At 37.3% G+C, this 18,330-nt stretch overlaps 1 protein-coding gene and 1 non-coding gene across 2 annotated transcripts; one reads left to right on the top strand and one right to left on the bottom strand.

Moving 5' to 3' along the window:
* Positions 1-3,765: 3,765 nt before the first annotated feature.
* Positions 3,766-3,869, bottom strand: LOC112725703 (small nucleolar RNA R71). Its single transcript, XR_003164792.1, has one exon. It is a non-coding gene; the product is annotated as a small nucleolar RNA R71 (small nucleolar RNA).
* A 12,914-nt stretch (positions 3,870-16,783) lies between these two features.
* On the top strand, positions 16,784-17,800 carry LOC140176061 (uncharacterized). The gene is made up of 4 exons (XM_072205920.1): positions 16,784-16,996; positions 17,102-17,440; positions 17,543-17,611; positions 17,711-17,800. The coding sequence occupies exons 1-4, from the start codon at positions 16,931-16,933 to the stop codon at positions 17,798-17,800; spliced, it is 564 nt and encodes a 187-aa protein (XP_072062021.1). The 5' UTR covers positions 16,784-16,930.
* The last annotated feature ends 530 nt before the right edge of the window (positions 17,801-18,330 follow it).

Here is an 18,330-nt window from a genome sequence, read left to right as displayed (position 1 = left end):
TCAAAGGACAATCTCAAGGCACGGAAAGATTTGAAAGAAATGGGCATAAGGCGTGATCTCTGGCCAAGTGACAATGGATCATATCATTTATCTTTATTTTCACTAACACGTGACACCAAGAAGCTATTTCTTTCGGCATTGAAGAATGTTGTGCTACCAGATGGATACTCAAGTAATATTTCGAGATGTGTGGATGAAGGACAGAAAAAAAATTTTTGGATTAAAAAGTCATGACTGTCATATTCTTTTGGAGGAATTGTTACCAATAGCAGTTCGTCATTTGCTGCCAGATCATGTTACCACAGTATTGGCTGAGTTTGGCTCATTCTTTAAGATCCTTTGTGGGAAAAGCTTAAGTAACTCTGAACTTGACAAGCTCCAACAACGCATAGTGGTCGTCCTTTGCCAGTTGGAAATGTTATTCCCTCCATCATTCTTTACCGTCATGGTTCACTTGACAGTCCATCTAGTAGATGAAGCAAAGCTCGGAGGTCCAGTGCATTATCGATACATGTATCCAATTGAGAGGTAAAATATTTTGTATGATGAACTAAAGATCGTTAGAATTGCATCTTGATGCCAAGGCATCTTAGGCTAGTTTCACTAGTATTTTTCTGTTAGTTTTAGTGGTTTTATGCATTTTCTTGAGCTTAAAGTAACCAAGAATGGTTAAAAGAATAACAAAGCAATGAACCATCCAAACAATATGATTTTGATGCAAATTCCATGAGTTTTAGTTATATTACTTGAATGCTATGAATGGAAGATTTCTCATGAAATTTTGCAAGACTTTGATGCATTTGTTTGGATGATTTCAGGGAAGAAGAGGCTAAGCAAGGAAGCAACAAAATCAATAAAGGAAGCTTGAATATCACATGTGGAGTTTAAGTTCCAGTTTAAGCCTAAACTGGAGCTTAAACGCCAGAATCATGAAGGCTAAGAAATGCTGGAATTGAAGTTTAACCTCCAGTTTAACCTTAAACTGGAGGTTAAACGCCAGAATGAAAAGTCTCACCAAAGAAGCATTCCACGTTTAACCTCCAGTTTGACCTCAAACTGGAGGTTAAACGCCAAGATGATAATGCCACTCAGGAAGGAGTTCCACGTTTAACCTCCAGTTTAACCTTAAACTGGAGGTTAAACGCCAGAATGGGAAAAGCACCAGGGAGCCATTTCCACGTTTAAGCTCCAGTTTGACCTCAAACTGGAGCTTAAACGTGTTCGACCAAGTTTTCTCCTCCAGGGTTGCTCTCTCCATTTCCACGTTTAAGCTCCAGTTTGACCTCAAACTGGAGCTTAAACGTGTTCGACACCTCCAGGGCTACCCTTCTAAGCTTCCACGTTTAACCTCCAGTTTAACCTTAAACTGGAGGTTAAACGTGTTCGACCTCCAGGATGCCTCCTTCCATTTCCACGTTTAACCTCCAGTTTAACCTTAAACTGGAGGTTAAACGTGTTCGACCTCCAGGGCTGCCCTTCCTATATCCACGTTTAAGCTTCAGTTTAACCTTAAACTGAAGCTTAAACGTGCTTCTACAAAAGGCCTCACTGGAAGTGTCTGGCGTTTAAGCTGCAGTTTAAGCTTGAACTGCAACTTAAACGCCACTCTTGGAAAAGGTTTCTGGACCAAAAATATTGTGGTTTAAGTTAGTATTTGAGCAGAAACATTAACTTAAACTTATTCTGGTATGAAACCCAATTGAATATCATGGTTTATGGGATTGGGCCTGAAGGATTGATGAGTTTGAAATTTCAATTTATTGAGTCATGTGTCATTATTTGATTATCACTAAGTTGGCTCAATGAATGTTACAGAATTTGGATCAACAGCCTCATCAAGATTATGGATCATAAACCCAAGGCAAAAGGAAAGCAGGGAGAGGCCTCAAAGCCCAAGAAACACAACAGAAGCTCAATATAGAAAGTGTATAAATAGGATAGAATTTAAGTTAGAGAGGGGACTTTGGAACTTTTACCTTCACTTTTAGCTAGTTTTCATATCTTTGTAATTGAATTCAGAGCTATGACTCACTAAACCCCCTTTCATTGGGTTAGGGAGCTCTATTGTAATTCAATGAATCAATAATAGTTTATCTTCTTCTTCAATCTTTTCTCTTGAATTTTGTTAGAAAGCTTCTCGATCTAATTCCATTGGGTAGTTGTCTTGGGAAAGAAACTACCCATAATTGGAATCCTTCGGAACCTTGGGAAAGGAATGGAGGATTCATGCTAGAGAAGCTTTCTCACAGTGAATTGGATTGGGGTTTGGATGGATATTGTGACATGTAATCCTACCAAATTGTGGTTCATGAAACTGTGTGGTATAATCAGTGATCAAGCATCATCTCTTCTTATGAACATTTAAACCAAGGGATTGGGAATTTGTTCATTTTTAGAGAGAATTGGTGAACCAAGGGATTGGGATCCAATCATATAAGATTGCCAAGCAAAATTCAATGAACGCATTGCTTGAGGAAGAGATAAACATGTTTTGATTCGGAGATCTCAATATCTCCTATAACCCAATGAATCCCCCAATTCTGATTTCCATCTTCTCTTTACATTCTGCAACTCAATTCATGCAATCACCCCCATTCCCTTTTAATTTCAGCAATTTAGTTTCTGCTCTTTAATTCATGCAATTTAAGATTCCGCCATTTCAATTTCTTGTCATTTACTTTTCCCGCCAATCTTACATTCCGCAATTCTCATCTCAATCTTGATTCCGCTCAACTAGAACACACTTCTAATCCGAATTGCTCACTCAACCAATCCTTGTGGGATTCGACCTCACTCTATTGTGAGTTTTTACTTGACGATAACCGGTGCACTTGCCGGAAGGAATTTTGCCGATCGTGCAATTTCCTAAATCGTAGCATAACTAGTTTATGCGCATCAAGTTTATGGCGCCGTTGCCGGGGATTGGTTTTCGATTGACAATTCTCCAATTGGAAGCTAACTAGATTGAGCAATTTCTCTTGCTTTGTTAATTCTGTTCAAGTTACTTGTTGAATTTTAATTTCTGCACTCGGTTACATGCTTTCTTTCTTTATGCCTTTAAATTCAAGCAACTAACTCACTGACTCACTAACTGTTTGAATTAATTCCTCAATTGCTCTAACCATACTCTTCCATTAACCAAGAGTATTTCACTTGTTTGTGCCTGTGCTGTGTTCTTGTATGACAGGTAGGAGAGGAGAGACATCAACTCCTCCATATACTGAACCAGAGAGGACCCTTCATAGACTGAGAAGGGAAGCAAGAGGGAAGAGAGTAGTGGGAGAAGAGGAATCTGAAGGAGAATCTGAGGACAATTTTGAGGAAGCTTTAGATCTCAACATGGATAGAGAAGTTCACAACCATGAGAGAGCTGATGGAAACAATGCCATTCCTGAGAGGAGGGTTCTTAGTTCATACATAAACCCAACCTCTGGGAATTGTGGTAGCAGCATCCAGAAACCACCCATTCAGGCCAACAATTTTGAACTCAAACCACAGCTAATATCACTTGTGGAGAATCATTGTTCATTTGGTGGAAGTGCTAATGAAGACCCAAACCAACATCTCACAAAATTCCTGAGAATTTGTGACACTGTGAAGTCCAATGGAGTCCAGGAAGATGCCTATAAACTGCTTTTGTTCCCATTTTCACTTAGGGACAAAGCAGCTAAGTGGCTGGAATCATTCCCAAGGGGGAGTCTAACAACATGGGATGAGGTGGAAAGCAAGTTTCTGGCACGTTTCTACCCCCCACAAAAGGTCAATAGGCTTCGATCTGAGGTTCAGACTTTTAGACAACAAGATGGTGAAACTCTCTACGAGGCATGGGAGAGATTCAAGGACTTGACAAGGAAATGCCCACCAGACATGTTCCATGATTGGGTGCAATTGCATATTTTCTATGATGGACTCTCTTATGAATCAAGGAAGGCTGTAGACCATTCATCAGGAGGTTCATTGAACAGGAAAAAGACTGTGGAAGAGGCCATTGAGGTGATTGAGACAGTGGCTGAGAATGAGTACTACTATGCATCAGAAAGGCACAACACTAAGGGAGTCATGGAGCTGAACCATGTTGATACAATTCTAGCCCAAAACAAGGTGTTTGCCAAGCAACTAGCAGAGCTTACCAGGCAATTAGAAACAAAGCAAGTGGCTGCAATACACACACAAGATCAAGAGGAAGTAAGCATTGAAGGAGGTGATTGGGAAGAGGCCAACTATGTGGGAAACCAACAAAGGCAATCATATGATCCACACTCCAACACTTACAACCCAGGATGGAAAAATCACCCAAACTTTGGGTGGGGGAACCAACAAACCCAACCACAAAACCACAAACCTTACAACCACAACCAACATAACAATTCCACATACCAAAACTCCAACCAAAGATCATACCAAGCCACACAAAACACTTACCCCCAACCATCATATCATGGCCAAAATAATCAACCTACCCAACCTGATCCAAACCAACAATTTCAAGATCAATTAAACCGGATAGAAGGAATGCTTACAACCATGAGTCAAGACATAACCGAATTGAAAGCTTTTAAGGAAGAAGTAAAGTCTAACCTGCAAAACCAAGGAGCTGCCATCCAGAAGCTAGAAAATCAAATTTTGTATTTGTCTAAGCAAACCCCTGGGACGAGCGTTTCTCATGCTGCCAAGGCTATTGCAAGGGAAGAATGTAAGGCCATAACCCTCAGAAGTGGAAAGAATCTAAAGGAGATCTCAAAGGAAACCACAGAGGATGAAACAAGGGAACATGTGAGAGACAAGGAACAAGGACAATCTTTTACACCGTCCGCAACAAAAGAAAAAGAGGTCCTGAAGCCTTATACACCTAAAGCACCATATCCTCAACGTTTGATGAAAAGTGAAAAGGATGGTCAATTCTCTAGGTTCTTGGAGATTTTCAAGAAGCTCCAAATCAACATTCCGTTTGCTGAGGCAATAGAGCAAATGCCACTCTATGCAAAATTCTTAAAAGAATTAATGACCAAGAAGAGAAGCTGGAGAAATGAGGAAACTGTGTTGTTAACTGAAGAATGCAGTGCCATCATTCAGCACAAATTGCCTCAGAAATTGAAGGACCCAGGCAGTTTCCAAATCCCCTGCATCATAGGAGAAGTCATGGTGGAGAAGGCCTTGTGTGACTTAGGGGCCAGCATCAATTTGATGTCTCTAACAATGATGAGAAGAATGAAGATTGAGGAAGCCAAACCAACAAGAATGGCCCTCCAATTGGCAGATCGAACTTTTAAATTCCCTCATGGGATAGTTGAGGATTTGTTGGTGAAAGTGGGAGATTTTATATTTCCTGCTGATTTTGTGGTGTTAGATATGGAGGAAGAAGCCAAAGCTTCAATAATTCTAGGAAGACCCTTCCTGGCTACTGCTGGAGCCATCATAGATGTACAAAAAGGTGAACTCACTCTTAGACTACATGATGAGAAATTGGTGTTTAACGTATTCAAGGCAATGAGCTATCCATCAGAATCACTAAGGGAATGCATGAGGATTGATGTAGTGGACATTGCAGTACAAGAAACTTTTGAGGAAACAATAAAGGAAGTGGCAGAGGAGGAGTTCACCAAGGATATTGAAGTTAGTGACATCAAGGCTGCTGAAACAACCATGCCAAGCATGCCAGAGAGAGTGAAAGAAGAGAAGGAAGCACCAAAACCTGAGCTCAAAGCATTGCCCCCTAATCTCAAGTATGCATACTTGGGTAGTGATGAGAGTCACCCTGTTATCATTAGCTCTGCCCTAAGCCAAGAACAGGAAGAAGAATTGATCAAGGTGCTACAAACTCATCAAGATGCCATTGGATGGACCCTAGCCGATTTGAAGGGGATAAGTTCATCCATATGCATGCATAAAATCTTGTTAGAAGAGGATGCCAGACCCTCCATTCAAGCTCAGAGAAGATTGAATCCCGTCATGAAAGAAGTGGTACAAAAGGAAGTCATGAAGTTATGGCAGGCAGGGGTAATCTACCCCATTTCTGATAGCCCATGGGTTAGTCCCATCCATGTAGTTCCCAAGAAAGGTGGCATAACTGTGGTGCCAAATGAGAAGAACGAACTCATACCCACAAGAACCGTCACTGGGTGGAGGATGTGCATAGACTACAGGAAGCTCAATGAAGCCACCAGAAAGGATCATTTCCCACTCCCATTCATAGATCAGATGCTTGAAAGGCTTGCCGGACATGCTTACTATTGTTTTTTAGATGGATATTCAGGCTACAACCAAATAGTAGTTGATCCTAAAGATCAAGAGAAAACATCATTTGTTTGTCCATATGGAGTTTTTGCTTATAGACGCATGCCCTTTGGATTGTGCAATGCACCTGCCACTTTCCAAAGATGCATGCTGTCCATCTTTTCGGACATGATTGAAAAATTTATTGAGGTCTTCATGGACGATTTTTCTGTGTTTGGAGATTCTTTTCCTAGCTGCCTACACCACCTTGCCTTGGTGCTTAAGAGATGCCAAGAGACTAACCTAGTATTAAACTGGGAAAAGTGTCATTTCATGGTCACAGAAGGAATAGTCCTTGGCCACAAAATCTCTAATAGAGGCATTGAGGTGGACAGAGCTAAGGTGGAACTCATTGAAAAATTACCTCCACCAAGTAATGTCAAGGCAGTTAGGAGTTTTTTGGGACACGCTGGTTTTTACAGAAGGTTTATTAGAGACTTTTCTAAAATAGCCAAACCTTTGAGTAACTTGCTTGTCTCTGATACACCCTTTGTATTTGATAAAAATTGCATGCTAGCCTATGAACTTTTGAAGCAAAAACTTTCCTCTGCACCTATCATTGCCCCACCTGATTGGAACTTACCTTTTGAACTGATGTGTGATGCATCAGACCTTGCTATTGGGGCAGTGTTAGGACAAAGGAAAGACAATTTGGTACATGTGATTTATTATGCCAGTAAAGTCTTGAATGATAACCAAAGGAATTACACAACCACTGAAAAAGAACTCTTGGCAATAGTCTTTGCATTTGACAAATTTAGATCCTATCTCATTGGATCTAAAGTCATTGTCTTCACTGATCATTCAGCTTTAAAATACTTACTTGCTAAACAAGAATCCAAACCAAGACTTATTAGATGGGTTCTTTTGTTGCAGGAATTTGACATTGAAATCAAAGACAAGAAGGGTGTAGAGAACAAGGTGGCAGACCATTTATCAAGAATACCATGTGAAGAAGGAAACGCACAAAGCACACATATAAATGAGTGCTTTCCTGATGAACAACTCATGGTAATTCACAAAGCACCCTGGTTTGCAGACATAGCAAACTTCAAGGCCACTGGGAGTTTACCGTTGGAATTTAACAAACATCAAAGGAAGAAATTGGTAAATGATGCCAAATACTTCATCTGGGACGAACCATACTTGTTCAAAAAATGTTCCGATGGCATACTCAGAAGATGCATATCCGAGGAAGAAGGAAGGGAAGTCTTATGGGACTGCCATGGCTCCACTTATGGAGGACATTTTGCAGGAGAAAGAACAGCAGCTAAGGTGTTGCAGTGTGGTTTTTATTGGCCCACTATCTTCAAAGATGCAAAAGAATTAGTGAAGCACTGCCATGAATGCCAAAAAGCGGGGAACCTGCCAAGAAGAAATGAAATGCCACAACAATTCATTCTGGAACTTGAATTGTTTGATGTATGGGGGATAGATTTCATGGGACCCTTTCCCTCCTCATACTCAAATAATTACATTCTTGTGGCAGTAGACTATGTCTCCAAATGGGTTGAAGCAATAGCAACTCCAACCAATGATAATAAGGTAGTCATGAACTTCCTCAGAAAACACATTTTTTGCCGTTTTGGGGTTCCAAGAGCAATCATCAGTGATGGAGGAAGCCACTTCTGCAACAAACCATTAGAGGCATTGCTTCTAAAATATGGAGTCAAACACAAGGTAGCCACACCATACCATCCACAGACAAGTGGGCAAGCCGAAATATCTAACAGAGAACTCAAAAGGATCCTGGAAAAGACTGTGGGAACTTCAAGGAATGACTGGTCGATTAAGCTGGATGATGCTCTTTGGGCATATAGGACAGCTTTCAAAACACCAATTGGAATGTCTCCTTACCAACTAGTATATGGAAAAGCTTGCCATTTGCCACTGGAGTTGGAGCACAAGGCATACTGGGCCTTGAAACTTTTGAACTTGGACAACAAAGCTGCTGGAGAAAGAAGGATGTTGCAAATTCAAGAGTTGGAAGAATTCAGAGCGGAAGCTTATGAGAATGCCAAAATTTACAAAGAAAGAGCAAAGAAGAAGCATGACAGCAACATAGCCCCAAGGAAATTTGAAGAAGGACAAAAAGTATTGCTCTACAATTCTAGGCTGAAGCTATTTCCAGGGAAGCTAAAATCAAGGTGGTCTGGACCATTCCTTGTCACCAAGGTCTCCAAATATGGACAAGTAGAAATCATGGAAGAAAAGTCACAACGAACCTTCATTGTGAACGGTCAAAGACTCAAACATTACTTGGGAGATGTGGATGAGAAGGACAAAGTTAAATATCACCTCAACTGAGGAAGCTGACCGTCAAGCTAATGACGTTAAAGAAGCGCTTGTTGGGAGGCAACCCAACCTGAGGTAATACCCTTTTGCTGTTTCTTTTATTTGTTTCAATAAAAAGGGTGAAGTAGTTTCTGTGCATTGCAAAGAATTAAGTTTGGTGTTTCACACCAAACAATGAATTCGTGGATCAATAATTCAAAGGGGAATGTGTGACTCTAAGTTTGGTGTTCCACCATAAAGATTAACTGAACACAACAACCTTTGAATTATATGAGAGGAACAACCATTCTAAGCAGTCACAGAAATGCTTAAAACCCTTAGCAGCAACTTCATTCCAAAGAGAACTCAAGGATTCAAAGCACAGAGAAGTAAGTGGGAGACTAAGTTTGGTGTTCACACACCAACTTAAGACTCAGATACTTACCCACACATAGTTGAGCTAACCACTCAAGTGCTTGAGAAGCAAGCAACTTCATCACTCTTTGCAGGAAAGGAAACAAGGATTTTAAAGCATGAAGCAACATTTAGGAGAAGAAGGGAAATCAAATTGTTTCCTGGCAACAAAGAGAAAACAAGGAATTTCACAAGGTGGTATTGTTCCTTGATAATTCTTTAAAAAGGGCAAACAAAAGCATGCTTGTTCTGGTTTAAACTGTAAATGTTGAATCTTTCTGAAATGTGAAGCTTTTAGTATATTTGTCTGTTTATTGCTTTGAATAAAGTGAATGCCTAGATGTTTGGATATAACTCCACCTTCTTAAACAAATGCTTGCCATGCTTGTTCTGTTTCCGAAAATAAAAGAAAAGTTTGAACAAAAGTAACTTGGCTCAATTAGTGACAAATCAAGTAGAATTAAGTGGTGGTATGCATGCTTGATTGTTTAGTCAGATCACTGGAAATAGAGTGTAGAATTATCATTTTTATGTAGAAATTGAAAACTGTCTATGGATCTTGATGAATAAATGTCTTTGGCCATGAAAAAGAAAGAAAAGGAAGAAGAAAAAGCCACTGAAAAAGGGCAACCAAAAAGAAAAAAAAATTAAGAAAATAAGCTAGGCACCAATGGTTTGAACTTCTGAGACAAATGCCTGTGGTGTTCATGTATTAAGGATATGCTTGGATGAATAGGTTCTGAGGAGTGTTTCAACACTTGGTAACTTGGGTTAACTAACCCGGGATTATCAACCAAAAGTCCATTATCAAGAGCAACCTAAATACAAAACATTTAGTCACACAAAGAGGTGCTGGGCACCAATGTCTCAAGAAGAAATGTGAACTAAAATGCCTAAAGTGGATATGTGTAGTGCACTGATAAGAAAAAGAAAATGCCAAAGGCTTGTGCAACACATGACACTAAGCAAACAAGGAGCAAAAGAAGCTCTAAGAAAAAGAAAAGAAAAACAAAGAAGAGAAAAGTGCCAAGGACATAAGAATAACAAGAGGCCATAGCAGTGTTTGATGGATGCAATGAAAAAGTGATAATCTTACCTGATAAGAATGAAAAAAGTGATGCTGCAACTTTCTGCATAAAACCCTTCTGAGGAACTTCAAATGCTTGCTAATATAGCCAATGTAATTGCTTTCTGTTTCATACTTTCTTCTCAAATAACTCAGGACTTGCTTAGGGACAAGCAAGTATTAAGTTTGGTGTTGTGATGCCAAGGCATCTTAGGCTAGTTTCACTAGTATTTTTCTGTTAGTTTTAGTGGTTTTATGCATTTTCTTGAGCTTAAAGTAACCAAGAATGGTTAAAAGAATAACAAAGCAATGAACCATCCAAACAATATGATTTTGATGCAAATTCCATGAGTTTTAGTTATATTACTTGAATGCTATGAATGGAAGATTTCTCATGAAATTTTGCAAGACTTTGATGCATTTGTTTGGATGATTTCAGGGAAGAAGAGGCTAAGCAAAGAAGCAACAAAATCAATAAAGGAAGCTTGAATATCACATGTGGAGTTTAAGTTCCAGTTTAAGCCTAAACTGGAGCTTAAACGCCAGAATCATGAAGGCTAAGAAATGCTGGAATTGAAGTTTAACCTCCAGTTTAACCTTAAACTGGAGGTTAAACGCCAGAATGAAAAGTCTCACCAAAGAAGCATTCCACGTTTAACCTCCAGTTTGACCTCAAACTGGAGGTTAAACGCCAAGATGATAATGCCACTCAGGAAGGAGTTCCACGTTTAACCTCCAGTTTAACCTTAAACTGGAGGTTAAACGCCAGAATGGGAAAAGCACCAGGGAGCCATTTCCACGTTTAAGCTCCAGTTTGACCTCAAACTGGAGCTTAAACGTGTTCGACCAAGTTTTCTCCTCCAGGGTTGCTCTCTCCATTTCCACGTTTAAGCTCCAGTTTGACCTCAAACTGGAGCTTAAACGTGTTCGACACCTCCAGGGCTACCCTTCTAAGCTTCCACGTTTAACCTCCAGTTTAACCTTAAACTGGAGGTTAAACGTGTTCGACCTCCAGGATGCCTCCTTCCATTTCCACGTTTAACCTCCAGTTTAACCTTAAACTGGAGGTTAAACGTGTTCGACCTCCAGGGCTGCCCTTCCTATATCCACGTTTAAGCTTCAGTTTAACCTTAAACTGAAGCTTAAACGTGCTTCTACAAAAGGCCTCACTGGAAGTGTCTGGCGTTTAAGCTGCAGTTTAAGCTTGAACTGCAACTTAAACGCCACTCTTGGAAAAGGTTTCTGGACCAAAAATATTGTGGTTTAAGTTAGTATTTGAGCACAAACATTAACTTAAACTTATTCTGGTATGAAACCCAATTGAATATCATGGTTTATGGGATTGGGCCTGAAGGATTGATGAGTTTGAAATTTCAATTTATTGAGTCATGTGTCATTATTTGATTATCACTAAGTTGGCTCAATGAATGTTACAGAATTTGGATCAACAGCCTCATCAAGATTATGGATCATAAACCCAAGGCAAAAGGAAAGCAGGGAGAGGCCTCAAAGCCCAAGAAACACAACAGAAGCTCAATATAGAAAGTGTATAAATAGGATAGAATTTAAGTTAGAGAGGGGACTTTGGAACTTTTACCTTCACTTTTAGCTAGTTTTCATATCTTTGTAATTGAATTCAGAGCTATGACTCACTAAACCCCCTTTCATTGGGTTAGGGAGCTCTATTGTAATTCAATGAATCAATAATAGTTTATCTTCTTCTTCAATCTTTTCTCTTGAATTTTGTTAGAAAGCTTCTCGATCTAATTCCATTGGGTAGTTGTCTTGGGAAAGAAACTACCCATAATTGGAATCCTTCGGAACCTTGGGAAAGGAATGGAGGATTCATGCTAGAGAAGCTTTCTCACAGTGAATTGGATTGGGGTTTGGATGGATATTGTGACATGTAATCCTACCAAATTGTGGTTCATGAAACTGTGTGGTATAATCAGTGATCAAGCATCATCTCTTCTTATGAACATTTAAACCAAGGGATTGGGAATTTGTTCATTTTTAGAGAGAATTGGTGAACCAAGGGATTGGGATCCAATCATATAAGATTGCCAAGCAAAATTCAATGAACGCATTGCTTGAGGAAGAGATAAACATGTTTTGATTCGGAGATCTCAATATCTCCTATAACCCAATGAATCCCCCAATTCTGATTTCCATCTTCTCTTTACATTCTGCAACTCAATTCATGCAATCACCCCCATTCCCTTTTAATTTCAGCAATTTAGTTTCTGCTCTTTAATTCATGCAATTTAAGATTCCGCCATTTCAATTTCTTGTCATTTACTTTTCCCGCCAATCTTACATTCCGCAATTCTCATCTCAATCTTGATTCCGCTCAACTAGAACACACTTCTAATCCGAATTGCTCACTCAACCAATCCTTGTGGGATTCGACCTCACTCTATTGTGAGTTTTTACTTGACGATAACCGGTGCACTTGCCGGAAGGAATTTTGCCGATCGTGCAATTTCCTAAATCGTAGCATAACTAGTTTATGCGCATCACATCTCTAGTCATGTCATTTTTACTTGATTTTTTTATATTATTTTAGGGAGTTAGGCCATCTAAAATCCCATGTGCGGAATAGAGCACAAGCAGAAGCATCAATAGCCGAAGGATATTTAGCTGAGGAATGTCTCACTTTTTGTTCTCGCTATTTTGAAGATATAGAGACAAGGTTCAATAGAGCTAGACGTGTATGTGATGACCCGCTTGACAAGGGATGCTCAAAATCTTGTCTCTTTCCGCCGGTGGGTAAAGCAGGGAGTTCTGGTACAATTTTTACGTTGAATGAAAAGCAAAAGCTACAAGCCCATAAATATGTGTTACTAAATTGTCAAGCCGTCAAGGATTATGTGAAGTAAGTAAAGATAGAGGTTATTTGCAGTAATATATTCAGAATCTATATTCGTGAGTGACGTACTCTGAATCCAAATTAATTCCTAATGCAGTGAATTTAGAGAATACATAAGAAGAAGCTCAAAGGGAAGAAGACCGAACCCCACAGACATAGAGAAGAGAGTATTTAAGGAATTTGTTTCGTGGTTTGAAAAACGAGTAAGTTACTTAATTATTAGAGTTTATGAAATGGAAAAGGTGTTAAGATATAAACGTTTTAACTCTCATAACTTATCCCAATTTCAGATAATGAACCCAGATACCATAGAACAGTTGTCTACTGACATAAAATTTTTAGCACGAGGCCCCTTATCAAATGCAACGAGATATAGTGCTTATAAAATAAATGGTTGCACATTTCGAACTGTTGCTCGTGAAGAAGGTTTGAGGACACAGAATAGTGGAGTATATTTAACCTCTAGCACACCATGTGTTGCAAGTCGAGTTGACAAAAATTTAAGACAAGGTGATGTACCCTATTATGGCAAGTTGGAGGATATAATTGAGGTTAGCTATTATGGGCGATTCACTGTTGTTCTCTTCAAATGTAAATGGGCTGATTCCACTCGACATAGAGGATATAGAAGAGATCAATGGCATTTTCATTGTGTTAACTTTGAAAGACCAATTCATACCGGTGAACATGAAGAAGATGAGCCTTATATTCTAGCGTCACAAGCATCAATGGTATACTACGTAGATGATGTCGTTAACAAAGGATGGAGTATTGTTGTTCATTTAAAACCAAGAGATTTGTATGAAATGGGTGATGAAATTGAAGAGGCTGCAGATGAGGACGAGCCACATCAAGAGCAAGCTCTTGATCAATATTTTGGTAACAGTGATGAATACATTCAATTGGCAACAAACCACTTGATCGATGACGTAGTTGACTCATAATGAGAAATCTAAGGTTAAAGCTTATTTATATATTTGTTAATTTTAAGGTTATGGTTAATCCGTTGGCTTGTTCATAAATTTTATCTCTGGCCTAATTTTGTGTGAAATATAACATGCTTTTTGAGTTATTTTCTCTAACTATTTGTTGTTAAATTCATTTACAGCAATGCCGAAGTGTAAACGGTTTACTAATCCCCTGAGATCAGCTCCTCTACCTGAAAATGGTTTTGATCAGTCTAACGATGAGGTATTTCACAATTCACCTACGGATATCTCACCACCTAATCATGATTTACCACCTAATCATGATTCAGCAATACAAAGCAATCCGGATAGTAATATGGATCATTCACTGCCTAACCAAGGATCCCAAGAACATACTAGGCCCTTTGGTGGACGTCAATCTTCTGAATATTGGACCGTGAAGACAGTAGGTATGGTGCATAATAAACTTAATTTCTCATGCTGAGTTGCTAAATAAGTGCTTTCTATATAAATACAAATTTTTATATTTTAATCTTTATATATAATATATTTTTTTTGTACAATCTCTTGTATAAAAGTAGAAAAGTGATGCATTGATAGCTGAACATGTACTATGCCAACTTTTACAGGTCTAATGCTGATTATTTAGCTTTCTATGTGGCTATGGTTGAATAATATTAAAGTTTACTTATTTTGAGGCATATGATAAAGACTTCAATTGTACGGAAATGTTGCCCAAAATATTTTTAATAAAAATCTTAAAATATTCACCCAACTCCCGAGGCATAAAATGAAAATACGAAATAGTACTACTCCTATAATATTACTAGATGACAAAGTGATATGCATATGCATAGTTCTGGCTTTTGTGAAATCACATTATTTATCATCAAATCATCATGATCTTTTCCCTTTCAAATCCCCTTTTCTTTTTGTCCAAATTGTTATTTATTTATCTTCTCCTTGTAGTAATAATGAAAACTCGGTAGAAAAATAATGAGTGTTTGTCTGGTCAATATTGTAAATTGCTCTCTGTCTCTCTCTCTCTCTCTCTTTCTCAATTAGATGTCCATTTAATTAACTTTTTCGTTAGTTACTTTATAATTTAAATAATATAATGATCATATCCAATAATTAAGGTGGCTAAATTGCATTCTTAATTAAGTGATATCTCAATCCAATTTGGCCATTCGTAAGTAAGACTAACTTAATACAAGATTGTATTCCACTACTAAATCTTTTATGTTTTTCGGTCCACACTATATATATATATATATATATATATATATATATATGTACTTACCATTTCGATACACCGAAGGAGAAGGAGCGCCATTTCGATATCAGGAAGTTATTCCCATTTTGCTCCTTTTCCCTCTATAATATAGCTTATCATCGCTGCCACCCACAGAGTCGTTTTGTTTCCTTTTGTGGAATGCGAATGTAGTATTGCTCTACCACCTAGTGGGATCAATCGGCAGTGGCTCAATTTGTTTCATTGATTTGCAATTTTGAATTTGGATTCTGAATGTTTGTTTCTCTTCTTTTCATGGTATTCTTCTTTCTGTGATTATATCTAGATGCACCATGCTTTCTAACATTCTTGTCTCTTTTAAAACTGGTGGTGTACATAGATCAGATTCCTTGTTTTCTTATTTATCAAGTTTTGCCTTTATTCTTTATTAATTGAGATTTTGATTGAGGGTTTTCTAGATTCTGACGAGTTGCATTTGTCGTTGTCCATGGTTCCATTTTTTCCTTGATGTAAAGATGATTTTTTAAATAATTTATTTATGTATTTTTATTCAGTGATATATAGTTTTCAATTTGTTTATTTTTAGGATCTAATCCACAGCTGAACAGTGGTGCCCATATGATTTACACGAGTTGTTGATGAATTTGAAAATTTTCATTTTTTCTTAAGGTGTACTCATATGAACTGCGAAATATTCTTGATTCTTGGAGAGTTCGTTTTTATTTTTTTTAGGGGTACCTAACAAATGTTCTGTTGCAAACTTAGTCTTCTTTTACTCAAGTGATCTGTTTCTTTCTTGATCCTAGTGTCTAGGAGTGAAATTTTATTCTGTGATTTGTGTTGTCCTTTGTGTTACATGTGAATTCTTCATAATTGTTTAAAATTTAAAAGCTTTTAATTGTAAAATGTTTAAAAATTCTATTTTAAAAGTAAATATGTACTTACATATAATTAATTTTATATGCAAATACTTTGTGTTTAAATTTTTAATTTAGTTTAAAACTTTGGAAATAAAGGCACAGATGGAACTATTAAGACTAGAAGGCTAAAAGTTAAAGAAATGGATAACTTATCTAGAGATGAGCAAGTTGTTGTGAACTTTGAAGATCAACAAGCTATTGGAGAAGCCCAAGGTTTGCTTGCTGGATATCTAGGGACATTGGCAGTTGATTGTAAGTTATTTCCAATCAATTTCTCAAAGTGGTCAGGACCTTTAGGCATACCTCGATCTAGATTTGAAGAGTGTTTTAGTAACTTGCTGAAGGTATATATTTGAAATAATTAGTTTTACTAAATTCCTATTAAAATTTTCTATTGTTAATGATATCTTGTTATTTATGTATGATTCTTTTTTATAGCCAAAATTTCATTTCAAAATTTCTGAGGGCATTGCAAAGCGATATTGCAAATTGAGCCTTGCAAAAAAGTGGTCACAACATAGAATTAAGTTATGGAAAGAGTTCTATGATCCATGCATGAGTAGACAAGCACTCATTGATAATGTCCCAGTCGGCATCGACAGAGATCAATGGGCATCCTTTGTTCAGTATCGGTTTCTACCTTCTACAATAGTAACATGCTAAAATTTTCAAAATATAATATTAATACGTAATTTCTAATCTTCATTTTTCTTTTTTTATAGGAGATGTGTAGGAGAAATAAGGAAGCCCGCAAGAAGCAAACAATTCCCCATACTGGTGGCTCGAAACCCATCTCAAGGAAAAGACATGAAATAGTATGAACCATCAATCATTTTTTGTTTTTACTACATTAAGATATGCTCTTTAACTTTTTTTTTATATTCTTTTGTATAGTTTTTAGAAACTGGTCGAAAAATTAGCCGTGGAGAAATGTACATAGAAACTCATAAGAAGAGAGATGGGTCGTTTGTGACTGATGAAGCAAGGGATATAGCAGTAAGTTGTACTTTTTGGTCTATTTTAGTACAAAGTGTTACTTCAAAATCTGCCAAACCTTAATGTTATTTTGTTATATTTTTGTTGCTTAAATCTCAAATGCAGGAACAAATTGAAGTACTTATGACTCAAAATGAGAAAGATGAATCTGGACCATCTACAAATGATGCTATTGGCAAAGTGTTTGGGGAGGAGCATTCTGGTAGGGTGCGATGCATGGGAATGGGAGCAACACCTACTAATACTTTCAGAAATGGCAATCATCCTAGCCAGTTAGCTAATTCTTCAACTTCAATGTCATCTACTACCAATTACTCCCAAGCTGATTTTAAGCGTTTGGAGTCTAAATTTGATGGGACATTAGCTGCATTCAAGGCTTATTTTCTTGCTAAAGAAGGAAGAATTCCTGTTGAACTTACTAGTATATTTGACCATAGAACTCAGGTAAATTGCCATCTCTTGTCAAATCTATGTTGGACTAATATTTTTAAAAATTATAATAAATGATAACCGTTATATTATGCTAATGTTCTAGCATGGTATTAGTCCGTATATTCTAACTTTTACATGCCTACTCTTACTAATTTGTTGTTCAAGTTTTTCACACAAGAAAAGGTTAATGCCTTTTTAACATTTTTTGTCTTTAAATTGTCGTTATAGTGTCATAGATGTGGCAATTTTTATGTTGACATTTCTATTTTTAATTTATTTTAGGCTAATGATGTTGAGAACGAACCTATTACACCGACAACAGGAAGATCATCATCAAGAGGAAGCAATGAAAATCGTGAAGACATTGTTTAGTATTGCTTTAAAGATTGATTAGTTGTTTATTGTTGCACCTTTGTTAGGGTATTATGTTGCATTTTTTTATTAAACAAACTTATTCAAGTAGAGAACTCATTAGTGGTAGTTGTGAGTTTATATTATTTTAGCTTATTTAATTTTTAGGATTAGATATATAAAGACAGTGATGATTCAGATATTATACATTTTATTATAATATTAAAAAGTTATTATTTATTTTAATGGGTTATATTTTAGATTTATACTTTAAAGAATTTTATTCTTATTAAATTTTGCATTCTAATAAATATTATATAAAATAAGAAAAAACTATATATATCATAGTGAAAATATTTTGGCATTACATTTCAAATTGTGGGAGTTTACAACTCCAACAAAAAAAAATCTTGTTTTAAATTTACCATATTTGCGGGGGTTTAAAACCCCCCACAACATGAATAAAAAATGCTGCAACACAAAACTGTTGGAAGTCTTCGGAAACCGACACGATTTAGTTGAAACCCCGCAAACAGCGGGGGGCAAAAACC

The sequence above is a fragment of the Arachis hypogaea genome, chromosome 11, assembly GCF_003086295.3.
Source record: "Arachis hypogaea cultivar Tifrunner chromosome 11, arahy.Tifrunner.gnm2.J5K5, whole genome shotgun sequence".
In the NCBI taxonomy this organism is placed as follows: Eukaryota; Viridiplantae; Streptophyta; class Magnoliopsida; order Fabales; family Fabaceae; genus Arachis; species Arachis hypogaea.
This window is presented reverse-complemented; position numbering and strand designations above follow the sequence as displayed.

Excerpts from the sequence above, each read along its gene's own strand:
- LOC140176061 (XM_072205920.1), top strand. The coding sequence starts at position 16,931 with ATGTACATAGAAACTCATAAGAAGAGAGATGGGTCGTTTGTGACTGAT. Across the intron at positions 16,997-17,101 it reads ATGAAGCAAGGGATATAGCA|GAACAAATTGAAGTACTTAT; the intron begins GTAAGTTGTACT and ends TCTCAAATGCAG. Across the intron at positions 17,612-17,710 it reads AGTTTTTCACACAAGAAAAG|GCTAATGATGTTGAGAACGA; the intron begins GTTAATGCCTTT and ends AATTTATTTTAG.